This window comes from Gymnogyps californianus, chromosome 4 (genome assembly GCF_018139145.2).
Source record: "Gymnogyps californianus isolate 813 chromosome 4, ASM1813914v2, whole genome shotgun sequence".
In the NCBI taxonomy this organism is placed as follows: domain Eukaryota; kingdom Metazoa; phylum Chordata; class Aves; order Accipitriformes; family Cathartidae; genus Gymnogyps; species Gymnogyps californianus.
The window spans coordinates 20,938,488-20,952,852 of record NC_059474.1 but is presented as its reverse complement, the minus strand read 5'-3'; the positions used below and the strand labels follow the sequence as shown (position 1 = coordinate 20,952,852).

Genomic DNA, 14,365 nt, shown 5'->3' with positions numbered 1-14,365 from the left:
ATTCAAAATGTCTCAGTGGTTATGATAATGAGCAAAAATTACCCCCTGCAGGGGTGGTGGTGGTGGGGGAAATAAATCAAGCTTTCTATCTTGCCAATAAATCCACAGTGAAAATTTTTTACTTAATTTCGCTTTTTTTAAAACACAAAAAACCTGATGATACACCAATATGCATACAGCTTAAGTATCTGTGAACATCTTTCAAAAGTATCGTGCTCTGGTTTGAAAAAAGACCACCTACAAAAGAGAATTTGTAGGAAGTAGCTTGCTACGTGACATCAAGAGATCTGCATGTTTGAGAAGCCCATTAAATTAATTTGTGAAACTGCTCCTACAGATTGCTTTTTAAACTTAATAATTCTAAACAAATAGAAACAAATGCTGTATTTCCTCCATTATGATAATCCATTTCAGCAAAGACTTATCATAACAATTATTTGCTCTTTTTATTGCCTTCACACTGTTCTGAAGCATAGAAATTTTGATAAATATGGAATTATGAATTAACAGAAAGCTACTTGTAGAAGCAAACTATTCAAAGTTTAACAACTAACATTTTTTCATGTGCTTACTGCATCAGTTTTAACTATTTGTATTTTATTCTTTGGGGTAATTATAGGTCATATGAAGGCTCTGTAATTTTTTTTCTTCCAATTGAAAATGCAGAACACAGAGAACCAAGGCAACAGGTAGAAACTTGCCAATTTGCAAAGCAGATGTTTCCTGATGGAACTGTCAACTTGAGAAACTACACAATAAACTACCTCAAAAATAAAATTTAACACTTTCGCAGTAACAGAACAAGAGCACACTTCCACTAGCCCAGCCATGAATGGTAAAGCTGAAATTTATAGTTATCTGACATTAGAAAGGGTTATTGTAACTTTATTGCTGTAAGAATAGGAGTTCTGAAATTTGAAAATCACCATGAATAGAAAGAGTAAGCAGTAATAAATGTTATCAAACAGCACAAACTGTGTATCCCCTTTTTGCTTGCTATTATGCCTTTTTCTTCTTATCTTCTGCCACCTGACCTCTGTTCCAGCTTCCTTCATGAAGATGCTGAATGATGCAGTAGGGGTATATTTAAGAACACCATGAGTTTCTGTTACATGCCAATTCAATCCTCCCCTTCCTACTACAAAGTTTGGATCTCAAAACCAGGAATGCATTTCCTACTTTTCAATTGCATTTATTTCAAACTGCACCGATGACATGACCTAATTTCCCTCAAATGCTTCTCTACCCTAAAGAAAAAATGATCTTAAGAGCACTTATGTTTGTGAGGGAGACAGTGCAATGACAATGATCAAGATCATAAAATTCATATTAAAGTACAAGGTGTATATTTACTTTCTACATGACCAATCTAATTTATATGCCCTATATCACCCCACATCGAGATGTAAATACCATAATTGTTGTTAAAAATCTATTCTGAGGCTCATCTACTGGTTGCTGCAACTTTTGGCATGTTTTAGGAAAAAAGAAAACCAAAACAAAGCAAGAAATAACAACTTTAGCATTACACTGAGAAAATGTCTACTGTACACAACTTCTACTTTGCCACCCCAGATAAGGGAAACATGATGGTGGTCCTCTATGAACAATACTTTTCAAATGGAGGTTATGAACAAACTCCAAGGTTAGGAAATGCAATTCTTTGGGGAAGAAACTTCAAGTAACAGATGCATTTATTCAAGAGTTGATCTTTTGGAAACAAACTCAGATTACCAGAAAAAGTGCACCACATACCTAGTCAGCTTCTGAACTCTCAAACTCAAATGATCATACAAGATCCTTTCAGTGTTAATGGATGTATCCCACTAATTTTCTTCTCAACAATTATAAGCTATTTCCAATAAAGAAATTATACACAGACTAAAAATTAATATCAACCTTTATTAATGGAGCAATGTTTTGCAAAAGAGAAACCAAACTCCTTGTATTCCAAGTAGGTATAACACCATAAAGCAAACATCACACATTTACCTTTCTTCCTCATGTACTCTTTTGTATTTATCTTACTGGTTAGAACACAAGGAAAAAATCCCAAACTTTTTTCACATCCTTTTTCATTTCAGCTTTATTCTAAACTAAGTCCTTTGAATAACTATGGCCACTAGATGGCAATGAAGACTCACAAGAAACAAGTTTTAATCCATTGATGAAGAGAAAACAAGCCACCACAATTAAAGCTCTCTTTTTAAACTAGAACAGAGAGAAAAACCTTGGAAAACTATGACTTACTGAACAAAGAAAGACACTTCTGAAGCTGAGACAATTTTAAGTTTGGTTAAAACTACCAAACAAGAAGGGTCTGAACATTCACAATTTGAATGGGTTTTCTTATGTGTCAGCCTCTTACTCGCCCTTCAGATATAGACAAGTCCAGTCTCAGGGCTTTTTACTTCCTATTTACAATCCCAGGAACTCATGTATAAAAGAGATTAACTATAAATTTTCTATCCAATACAGTGTGAGTAAACCACGAGTATCCTCATATTTCTAATTTTCACAGAGGATTAAAGAAAGTATCTTTGATATACATAAAATAACTGCTGGGAACAGGTTCTCTCATTAATAAAACATTCTCCGAGGTAAATAGGAATGTAAATGTTTATGCGAGAGGCTGGCTTTCAGATAACTGTAAAGAGGAAAATTAAAAAAACTCACCTCCCTAAAATAAGTGAAGTAATTTAGGTAAAGTAATTTCCAGTATTACTGATGGGAAATAAGGTAGGACAATGTTTGGTGGAACAAATGAAAATACTCTTCCTTCGACCTTTGATTTACAGGGCCTACGTCTCTTTTTTCTTTAACCACAAAACTAAAGTAAGACTGAGTAGGAGGTAAAAATTCTTCTGAAGTATTAATCTGACCTATAGTAAAAAGCAAATTATGTTGGAGGGAAAGGCAGCTGTGTCTGGTTCCTCTGAACTTGTTCAGAATTTTCAGTACAAGAAGTAATGGTGGAAAATCATGTAGGATGTAATTTCCTCACTGGATTTATAACATATTCTCCTAATACCTCTTCTCTATGCCATGAGCAGACTGGCAATTCCTTGCTGAATGAGCAGTAAAACAACACAGGACATTCTTCCCGTGAGGTAAACACCTAACAACTTGATCTAAAAAACACATGAAATCTGTTAGGGATCAACTCTGTGAGCTCTTTCATTACTGGAAGTATAACAACCAGGAATGTCTTTCCTGGACAAAACCTATTCCACACTTGTTAGAGCTGTATAATGAGATGCAGATTCAGTGCTTCCTATTTGCTGATATAAAGCACAGTGACTGAACCAGGATAACATTTTGGGATACCAGGTCTCTGCAAATACTTCATGTATTTAACATATCTCTACAACATTTTGTAGTGGACTCCTAGTTTCTCAGAAGAGGCTCTCTGCAATGCTCCTCCTATGCATCTTCCAAGAATTTGTGATCAATGTAATTAAAATGATGGCCACTTTTAAATGGAGCTAACATTGGGACTGATACTAGCCAGGAAAGGTCAGATGATCAATCTCCAAAAAGTAAAGGGCATCCCCATAGTGCCTTCTTACACTATAATTTCATGGGCCGCTCAAGTGAGGACAGACCAGTATAGTATTACCAATCTCATGTTAAGACTCCAGGCTCAGTAACTCAGTACAGCAAACAGAAGCAAGCTGTTACTCATCTGTTCTGACAGATCCGTTCCATCAGACCAACTGGAAACTCAACATTTTTCCATGGCAAGAAAACCAAGCTGAGATTTGTCTAAGGATGCTCCCCTTTATTCCAAATGACTTGAAGGGAAGAACAAGATAATTTCTAGTGGTTTCTGAGTCTTGACTGCAACAACAGAAAGTGGAATAGGTTGAGTCTTTGGCACCACCTGGAATATTGTTTTAAATCAGACAATCACTGAAGGAGAGAACAATACTCCTTCGGTCCCTTCAGTCAATTCAGGCCAATCAATAAAGAGAAAATATGGTACTTCAAGTAGAGAAGCTACCCTAACTGAACTTGCCAGGAAGCAAGGGGTAGAAAGTAAAATAAAATCAGCTCATGTCATTGCTACCTAGTTCTGACGCACTCAAGGCTCTTTTCAAACCACAGGCTTCTGTTCACAAAGGTTTGCTTTTTCAAATCATCCCTGTGTTCATCGTACAGAAGTCTCTGCCTTCAGGAGGATTTAGAGGTGTCTACCAGCTAGTTTTCTTAATGTTCAGGGTGAATTAGCAGGGAAGTTTTTCCTTTGTACCTGTTGGTCAATTCCGAGTAGGTCAAGAGGCAGGAGGTGCGTTTGTCAATTACCCACATTGTTCTGAGCATGAAACTACTCAGCAGTCTTCTTTCCTTCTTAGGAGCTGAAAGAACTAACAACATCCACTAAAGAATTCGATACAACAACAAACAAATGAAAAACCATTAGGTGCTAGAGTGTTAAAGATGAAGTAGTGGAGCCATGGGGTAAGCCCTGGAAAAAGCTATATTATCAACAACAAGAGCATTAACCAGAGGGCAGGCATACTCAGTTTGGTGAAGGGAAGTATCTGAGCAGAAATTACAGGAGCTCCTTCACTAACAGCCGTAAAACAAGACGCAGCTAGACCATTCTCAGGCTAATCAGTAGTGATAATGTTTAAACTCAGAACAGCATGTAATCCACAAATACCAATCTGGCTCACAGTCTTTGATGAACTATGTCTTGGAATCCAAAACACTTCAGTCCTTTAAACTGCTGAACGTTCACACTGTTCAGTCTCAGTGAATGGTAAATATGGGGAAAATACAAGAAGCACAAGCCAAACACCCACACTCATCAGGACTAAACATCACCTGAGTCTCTATCAGCTGAATGCCTTTGAAAGATGACAGTCATCCAACAGGAAACATCAGGCAAAAAGTCTTAAATTCAACTCAAGTCCATCCCTGAGCTTCTTACCTCCTGGCTTCTTCATTAAACTAAACAATATTAACTTTGGGAAGAGCAAGGCTAATAAGAAGAGTCCACTCAAAAAAGAAAGAAGCCTCCTTTCATTACTGCTATTTAGGGACAAGTATCAAGAACACTCTCAAATTAACCCAGAAAGTCTCCATCCACGTGGCAACAACCTGGAATTGTGTTTGAGAGGCCTATTTAAACCAGACCACGCTACGTGAGATCTGCGCCATCTACAGTGAGTCTTCAACAGAGCATTTCACCATCTACTAAGCCTCATCAAAACACTGAAAGTTATTAAAAGGTACACTTTTAATTATGCCATGCAAAGTTTATTAATGATAAACATTTTCCATGACCTCACAACAAACAAGGTTTAAAGACTGGAGCAAAAGGTGGAAGTTTGGTTTAGGGGTTTTTTAGGTTCTTTAATTACTTGAAAGACATGTAAAATTTAAGAAATAATTCCTTTTGTAACTTGAATTCTTAGTTAAAAAGACAGTGCAATTTAACTTATTCTTTATGGATCAAAAATTAACCAGATTATATCCATGCCATAATGAAGTCCTGTGGAAAACATGAAATTTCTCCATAAAAACAGGTATGAAATACATTTCTGTCTATAAAGCAGACATATGCAAAACAACTCACTTCAGAAATGGTATTTAATGTAAAAATGGTGAAAACTTGACTGACCAGTTGCATAAAGCAGCCTTAAACTTTACTAATTTTGCTCACTCAGTCCAGCAATATGAAGAACCAAAGGGCACGTTCTGCTATGAATAAAACAGAAGCAATTAAAAAGACTCAAAAAAAAAAAAAAAAGAAAAAAAAAAGAAAGAAGCTAATTCATCATTCAGTTTCACTAAGTACCTTAGGGCACACATGGATCCAAGGATTTAATATCAGCGTAAACAAAAATGCCAGTTAACAACAGGACATCATTACTGATGCTAACAGTCTGGGAACTAGCAGAACAGTACCAGAGACAGTCTACATAGTGCATTAAAACGTAAGAAAAACTAAAATATTTTAATTGAAAAATGAAATCTTAGTATGTATTCCAAACTTTCATTTCATACCCATACCAGAATGGCAATCATTTCACCATCATATTATTTTATAACAAACATCCAACCATTTTCATTCCTATTGCAAAGCTCTGAAATTCTCTACACTCATTCGACATGCTTCCATTTTTAAAGAGGTGAATCTGAAATACCTTTCATGAACAAATGCAGTTGTGCTGAGATAGGCAACTGAATTGCACCTCACAAAATCTTAAGTGGTAAAAGAATGCCTAATTCCAGTCAGCAATTGTTTCAAACAGTGAGAAACCAATGACTAGTTTACTGAACATTACCAGTACTTAGGTAACGTATGTGCCACAGTGACTTAAACACCATCAAGTGAAGTATACACGTATATTCAAGGCAACAGGAATTTATGGCAATGCTATGAAATGCACATAGAAGCTTTCAGAAACTGTTAGCAAATCATAAATGAAGCTTTGCCCTGTATTCTTCAGAACACTTATGTAAGTTTTCCAAACAGTAATGGAACTTTTAACAATCAAAATTACATACTTTATCTTTTTATTTTCTCCCTTCTTTTGATCCAATTTGTTCTCCAAAATAATGATACACAGAACAGCTTTGCAAAATGTTCCTGCCCTCATGAACCGCTCTGGCCCCAGGAGAACAAACTGACTGAAGTTGCAGATATATTGTTTAGAAAGTCACTTTCTTATCTGCAGGCACACCCCTCATTTTTTGGGAGTAATATGCTTAACTCATCTGCAGTGATGAGTTAACTATGCAACTCTTGAATGACTGTACAATCTGAGAAGATAACAGAGGTCCCTATATTGTCATGATAAATCTTTTTGGCTGTTAAGTTTGCTGCAAAGGGTTAAAGTTATCATTTACTGCTAGTAAGGCCTTGCATTGCAACCCTTTAAGCGTGGCAGTGAGCAAGAGGGCTGTATAGTTATATAGCAGATACACAGCATACTTGTCTGCTTCCATGCCCTTCCTCCTTCCTCTTTCACTGACTTCCCATTTGATTCTCATCAAGAATTTCAGAAAGATCTAAAAGCACTTTGAGTAAACAATTCCAGGGAGCTGCAGAACCTGGACAGTGCCCAAAACCAAGGACTTGAGACACTGGCTAACAGAAAAGACAACACATATTGAAAGACAAGTAGTCAGGCACAGAATATTGAAGAACAGTTGAAAATACAGTCTGCATCTCTGTGATTCACAGACATCAGGAAGTGTGATTTAGATTGGTAGCAACAAACTGACAACTTTGCAGGCTTAACTGTAACATTCCTGTCTTCTAACACTTTCATACATAAATATGTTAAAATCTTAAATCTCGGAAAACTGTAAAAAACATAATAATGTAACAGGACTTACACAACAGTGGCGAAAGGAAGGCTAAAACTTCAAAACCATTAATGTGCTGAATATGTGGTCTTTTGTGGCAGACAAATATTAATAATACAAAGTATCCGAAAACTAACCAAATACTGCGCTATTTATTTTAGTAAAATTAAAGGTAGAAAAGCATCATTTATACTTAAAGAAAATTCCATTTCATCATGAGAGGACTAGGTATCTGCATATGAAGGACCATCCTATTTGCTTCTACTAGTCATGCAATAAAAACATCACAGAGAAGACCGCAGGAAATTCACCTTTGCCTAAAAAGCATTCATCCTCACGTCTTCCTGCAGATTTTGTCCCTTAGAAAACTACCTATTATTGTAACTTGCACTGTATTGATTTTTATGAGAGAATGTTTATCATAAATATGGTTATGATTGACCTGTCATTCTTTTTAAAGCTATTACAGATCTGATTTAGAAAAGTATCTTACTGAGGCTAGCAATTTCCCTTTCATATTAATTTGAAATTACTCAGGGACAAACTCCTCTACAAATAGTCACCATTAATCACCTTGTTTACTCCAGACTTACAATGGAAGGTTTAAAATTAGAGCTGTTTTAGTTCAATGGAAGAAAAACTTCACTCACAGAGAGAGAACCTGTTGGTAGAAACAGGCATCACTACATTGAATGCTACAGGTTTGCAGCATTTGTTACATAATTAAATGATTTATGAGAACGCATTTTGTTGTACGTTTCTTCAGACTATAGTACAATCTGAGGAATTCTGCCATGTATTACACACCAGACTACACACTATAGTTTCCCTAGCTGGGAGCTGTAGAGGGAAGCCAGGAAAGAACAGACTTACCTTTTTTCATTTCCATACGATTTCTGCGCAACTTTCGCATGGAGTATTAGCACTGTTTGATCACCTCGCTCCTTTAGGTAATTTCGCATCGCTTCCCTAAAAATTAAAAGACAAAATAAGCTTTGAAAGTTCTTTTGGTTTTGTTTATAATTATAATAATCCAAAGACAGCTTTAGGACAAAAAACCCCAAACACCTGAAATTAAAAAAAAGGCAACCATTAATAGGGTCAAGATGAGTTTGTTTTGGTTTTTAAGACAATTGAACAGCAAAAAGAAGCAACTATCTTGCATGAAGCTAGCAGTAGGGGTCTGTGGTCATTTACAATTACTACATTTTCCAGAAAAAAAGATGCTTGTGATGTGAAAAAGTATCAATGCCAATCACTACACCTTGTTCAAGTACCATGCCACAAATATTTGATTAGAACACATTTTATTAATTCAATATTGTCTCCTTAACCAATTTAGTCTCTCACGATAATGACAAATTGTTCTGAAATTTTGTTTAAGCTATTAACTAAATGCATGCAATGTTTATATAAAAGTTTTCTTTTGGTTGTGAAGATACCAAGAAAAAGTTAGATTCTTCAGCTTATTGTTTCATCTAGTTTTCTAGAGAAAGCCTCTACTTCCTGCATACTATCAGGTAAAAAAAAAAAAAATTAGATTTTCTATCGTTCATCATCACTGTAATGACAGACATCATATAAAAGCTGTAATTACCTCAAACACACCAACAGCAATTCCTTGAGAGAAGTAAGAGAACAATACACCCTATCATTCTTCTGTATAATAATCTAACTGTTCATTAAGCAGCACGCCAAATTCAACACCCTAGGGTTTAGCTGTGTCGGAGTGATGACAGGAACACTTTTAAGTCCCTGGAGGAGCTTTTGCAGGTTGAATGCCCACCAATGCACTCATCTTCAAAGTCATCAACCAGAGAAACAAATTATGAATTTAACAGGAATTTATATGAAGAGATGAAACCCTACAGAAGAGGGATTTTTTGGGGTTGTTGGGGTTTTTTTGTGAACTGCACCCAACTGTTGAATTCCCTTTGGACAGATCTAGAAAATGAAACATTTCCAGTGAAAAAAGATGGAAGATAAAAAGCAATATTTTGCTGACAAGACCTTTTCCAAAAGAAATCCCCACATATAGTTTCACAGAGGAAAGCAAGCAGATTGAGGGGTGGGCGGGTTGGACAACAACAAGAATCCAGCTTTGCCAATGATCTTTTATAAATTCTTGCATTTGTCATGCCTGCATAAGGCAGTGATCAGTGTGCTAGGTCTTCTGTGTAAATAGCAGGATATAAGAGCAAAGGAAAGATTTGAATTACTGTTTTAATTTTGGACTAACTTGGATCTGTTTACATTTGACATTGGTAAAACTGATGTTTATCCATGAAAGCACAGATGGAAGAACTGCCTCAAAGCGCACAGACTTACTTTATTTACAAGCATTGTTTAAAAATATATTTTAAACCACAAAACATAATTCACTGTGAAATTATTATTATACATTTCATTATGATATATATTTGCTGCATTTAAGTGGTTTAAAAGCTTTTTATCTGACAATTTGAAATACTCTATTAAGAGTACTGTCATACTAAATTAAGAACATCTGTCATACTAAAAACTTTTGACTTGACTACCATTAAAATAAACACTCAAAACCAGCAACCCCCACACAAAAATGCTAGGTGCTATCTCATGTTTGTTTAGCATTGTATGAGGAAGAAATTCTGCCTTTTCTACTGGTCTGTTGCTACAGTGGACTTGTACAATCCAAGCTCCTAGGAGAACTGGGAATGTTCCCCTCCAACCCCTCCACTGATAACGAAAACACATAATCATTGCAATTCTTACATGACATTTTTCATTATTAAATCTTAAAACTCTCCATGAAGGTAGTACTATTATAGTTTACATCTAAAAACAACTAGCACAGCATGAACAAAGTAGTAGTGTTCCACTGGAGCTTGCACGACGATGAATAGATTATTAGACAAACAGGACTGCCTTTACACAAAAAAGCAGAATAATTTTCCAATAATTGAACTAAATGCCTTTAAGGGTTCACACATCCATTTTTTAACATTACATGAAAAATCATACTCTTAAAAATTTATGTGACAGTTTTTCCATTTCAGCATTCTTCTCTTCAGAGGAAAAAAGTTAGGTTGCTTGTTTCCAGCCTCTATCAGTATAGAAAAGGTTTACAAGCTACTGCTTTGAAGGATGGCTAGCAGTTCCCAGATGCTTACCCTGTATTCACAGGAAAGAGTGCCTAACACATCTAGTAGCTAAAATCCTGCAGATGAAATTTAGAGTCACTATAGTTAATAGAAAACTTAGTTAAAAGACCTTATACTGAATAGTCATTATTTTTGTTGTTCTTTTTAAATCATAGAAGATAAATTCTATCAGTAACTCCAGGGTGATACTAACAGGTGTTACTGCTCAAGATGGAAAACAGTTCATTACTTAAAACTTAGTATCTTTAAATATCCCTGAAAATAGGTAGGCCAACAGGAAACAGCAATGTTTGTTCAATTACTTACAAGGCAGTATAGATCAATTTTGCATTGAAATGAAGTTTAACAATGACACAAGCTAACCTGAAGCTTATCCAGAAATGCAATGAGACAAATATCCCCAACACAAAATGTAAATGCTCCCCACTACCCCATGCTTTACATAAGGCATCATAATTTCATTCAAAACAGAAGTAGGCCAGAGTGACAATGTGTTTCCATGTCTTTATACAGCACTATTACCACACAAAACTATTAAAAAATTGCACATCTGTCCTGGTTTCAGCTAGGATAGAGTTAATTTTCTTCATAGTAGCTGGTACAGTGCTGGGTTTTGGATTTAGTGTGAGAATGATGTTGATAACACGCTGATGTTTTAGTTGTTGCTCAGTAGCGCTTATCTTAAGCCAAGGACTTTTCAGTTCCCCATGCTCTGCCAGCAAGCAGGTGTGCAAGAAGCTGGGAGGGAGCACAGCCAGGGCAGCTGACCCGAACTAGCCAAAGGTGATCACATCTGCTTTACATGCAGAAGGTCGTGGGTTTGGGGTGTTCCATACCATGGAACGTCATGCCCAGTATATAAACAGGGGGGATTTGGCTGGGAGGCGCGGATCACGGCTCTGGCATCGGTCAGCGGGTGGTGAGCAATTGCATTGTGCATCCCTGGGTTTTTTTCCTTCCCCCCTCCCTCCTTTTTTTGTTACATTCCTTTTCATTACTATTAGTAGTAGCATTAGTATTATTATATTTCATTATTATTATTGTTAATTTTATATTTTACTTTAGTTATTAAACTGTTCTTATCTCAACCCACGAGTTCTGCCTTCTTTCCCGATTCTCCTCCCCATCCCACCGGGAGCAGGGGGAGGGGGACAGGGAGCGAGGGAGCGTCTGTGTGGTGCTTGGCTTCTGACTGGGGTTAAACCACGACAACATCTTTTGTACTTCAAGCAAACAGTGGATTTTAAACTCAGTAGCTACTTATAATCAGCACAGTTTGTGGCACAGAATAATAAATGTGTACATAGACTGTGTTACAACAGTTTGAAAAAATGGTGGCTACTTAACAGCTTCTAGTATAAATACTTCCCAGGCAGAGCAGGAGCAAATCAGGTACTCCAGTCACTCCAAACACTTTTCAGAATGGATTGACTTGATGGTACTATTTGATGCTATCTCTGACTGTTTAGGTTTCACCAAAAATTGGTTAAGATCACTCCTTGACAACACTGTGTTCATTTTGCTCTTACCTGCTACATGACAGCAGTAACGTAATAGCTGAATTTTGGCAGTAAAAAGTGTTATTTTACATGACCTCACAAGACACTTTTACCCAAGAAAAGAAATTCGGCTCATTCTTGGTGATTTAAAACTAAGCAGATTCACATCCTACTGAATAATCTACAGTAACTGATATGTGAAGTCAATATCATTTCTAAAAAGGCATTTTGAGTATCATACTAAAAACAACCCACTCACTGTTCAAAATTTTACTTCTGGCTGCTGATTGCATACAATAATTGAAAAGCTTTGATATTTAAAATTCTAGGATTAGCAAGCCACAATTTTTTAACTTAGAAATTCTTCTGAGAATGAAAAGGGTAACTTCAGAAAACTGTTAAAAACAGAATTTCTTTAATGCTTACCTGGTGAGCCGTTTCGGTTGAGGTCGCTCTCCAAATTTCCTGAAAAAAGAAGAAGTTGCTAATTTAAAACATAAGTGTTTAGTCATAATTTTACAGTGAAATACTATCCCAATTTTACAATTTTTGAAAATGTATTGGAATTTGATGTCTTTTCTTTATGATTTCCTAGATAGATTACTATTAAAATATCAACCACCTCCTTGCAACAGCTTTTCCCACAATAGCAGAGGCTTTTTTTATTTGGAACACTAGATAACTTTCTTTGCTATAGTCACATTTATGTTCTCTCTGAATCGCTTTTGAAAAGTTCAGATATCACAAGTATGTAAATAACCAGGAGATCTTTGCCATAGCATTGACCAGAAGTGCCAACAAAAAGCAGTTATCATCAACATACAGAAATTAACAGACTTATCTCTGAATTGACAAATCACAGTGAATGCTTCCCACCAGGGCAATTTCTCAGAAATCTGTTTTTCCTTAATGACTTCTTACAAAAAGGATGACAACGTATTTCATACGTGTCGGTACAGAATTATAAGAAAAATCTCTCTCATGGAATGTAGCCAAGCATGATCCAGAAATATCCTGTTATACACTTAACATTTTTTAGCCATAAAGTGTTTTGAGACAGCTGTATTTCTTTCAGTGCTTTAACACTGTTCTTGAGAGAGAGAGTACACTCTTTACACTAGGTTAAGACTTTCCACAAAAGTCTTTATTTACTTAAGACACTGAATTTACACAGGACAAACATTTTCATTAACAAAACCATCCTCGGATTAAACCAAAATGGTCAGGTACAAGACCTGAAAAAAGGAAGGCTGTACTCAGCAACGTACATCTGCTCAACCTAGTAAGGAAGTATACCCACAAGCTAAAATGAGGACAAAGAGGGAAGGGGGAGGGGGGGAAGCAGGCTTAGCTTAACACCTTTCTATCTAAACTGAGGCATAAGAGACTGTGCTTCTGCTGCCAGTGTTCATAAATATCTCTCTGACTTGCCAAACTCTTTGATAAGTGGGCATATCTTTCCCTTTATGCTTCCTGGATAGTGAAAAAAACCCTCTCCTGATATTGCCCTACATCAGTGTCAGAGGCTCCCTAGGACAACAAGAACTTGATCATTAAATGATGTGACAAGAAATTCCCCTGTTTGTGCAGTGGATCTGTCCTGAACTCTACAGCAACTGATGGTGGAATGATTTGATACATTCCAATTTTATTTGAGTAATTCTAGAAATGTACAAAGTAAAAATACATAGCTATTGCCATTTATATAGTTAAGCAGAATAGCACACTCCTGAAAAGACAGTGACAAGAACATTAAGCAAATTTTGAAGTTATTTTTCAAGACTTGAGAAATTAGTCTTCTAAAGTACTGGTAGTCCACTTTACATAGAGGAGCTGAATAAACAAGATGAAGCCAAATTATTTTTTTCAGTTTAAACAATGAAATTAAAATGTATTTTTCTGACCAGACAGAAGTTAATTTCATGTTTTACTTTGTTGTTGTTAGTATATTGTTCACTTGTTTGGCTTTATTTTAACTTTAAATGAAACAATGAAACTAAAATTCCTGCTGCAGGATTTGGTTTTATATTTTGAATTTTGAAGTCTGTTGGACATGTACTTCAATTTATATTTTTCTCTGTGGTACGTATCACTGCATTGTCATATTGTAATGCAGAAAGGTAAAACCCAAACAGCTTTGGAGTTTGGCAGCAGGAAAGTTACATCCCAAAGCCTTTCTGCTTCTACCACTTATCTTTTCAGGATCTGCCTAGCTTCATCTCCCGAGCATGCCCTGTGCCTCTCATTTTCCCTGGATAACAGTGTGAGTAGGTGTGCGTATCCCACCTCCCGGGTACTATCTATGTAGTTACTGTTCTCCCCTGACGACTTAGGATCATTACATCTGGCAGAGGATTCACCTGTCTGTGACTCACTGACTAGACAACAGATTACCTTTAAGCA

At 36.3% G+C, this 14,365-nt stretch overlaps 1 protein-coding gene across 2 annotated transcripts in view; it reads right to left on the bottom strand.

The window, feature by feature from the left end:
• Positions 1 to 14,365, bottom strand: part of RBPJ (recombination signal binding protein for immunoglobulin kappa J region) — a 64,597-nt gene that overhangs the window by 19,264 nt on the left and 30,968 nt on the right. For both annotated transcript variants that reach the window (XM_050895503.1, XM_050895502.1), the window contains exons 2-3: positions 12,389 to 12,427; positions 8,197 to 8,292 (exon numbers count right to left, since the gene is read on the bottom strand). In XM_050895503.1, coding sequence (XP_050751460.1) covers positions 8,197 to 8,292; positions 12,389 to 12,427 — 135 coding nt within the window. The remainder of the gene's footprint in view (positions 1 to 8,196; positions 8,293 to 12,388; positions 12,428 to 14,365) is intronic.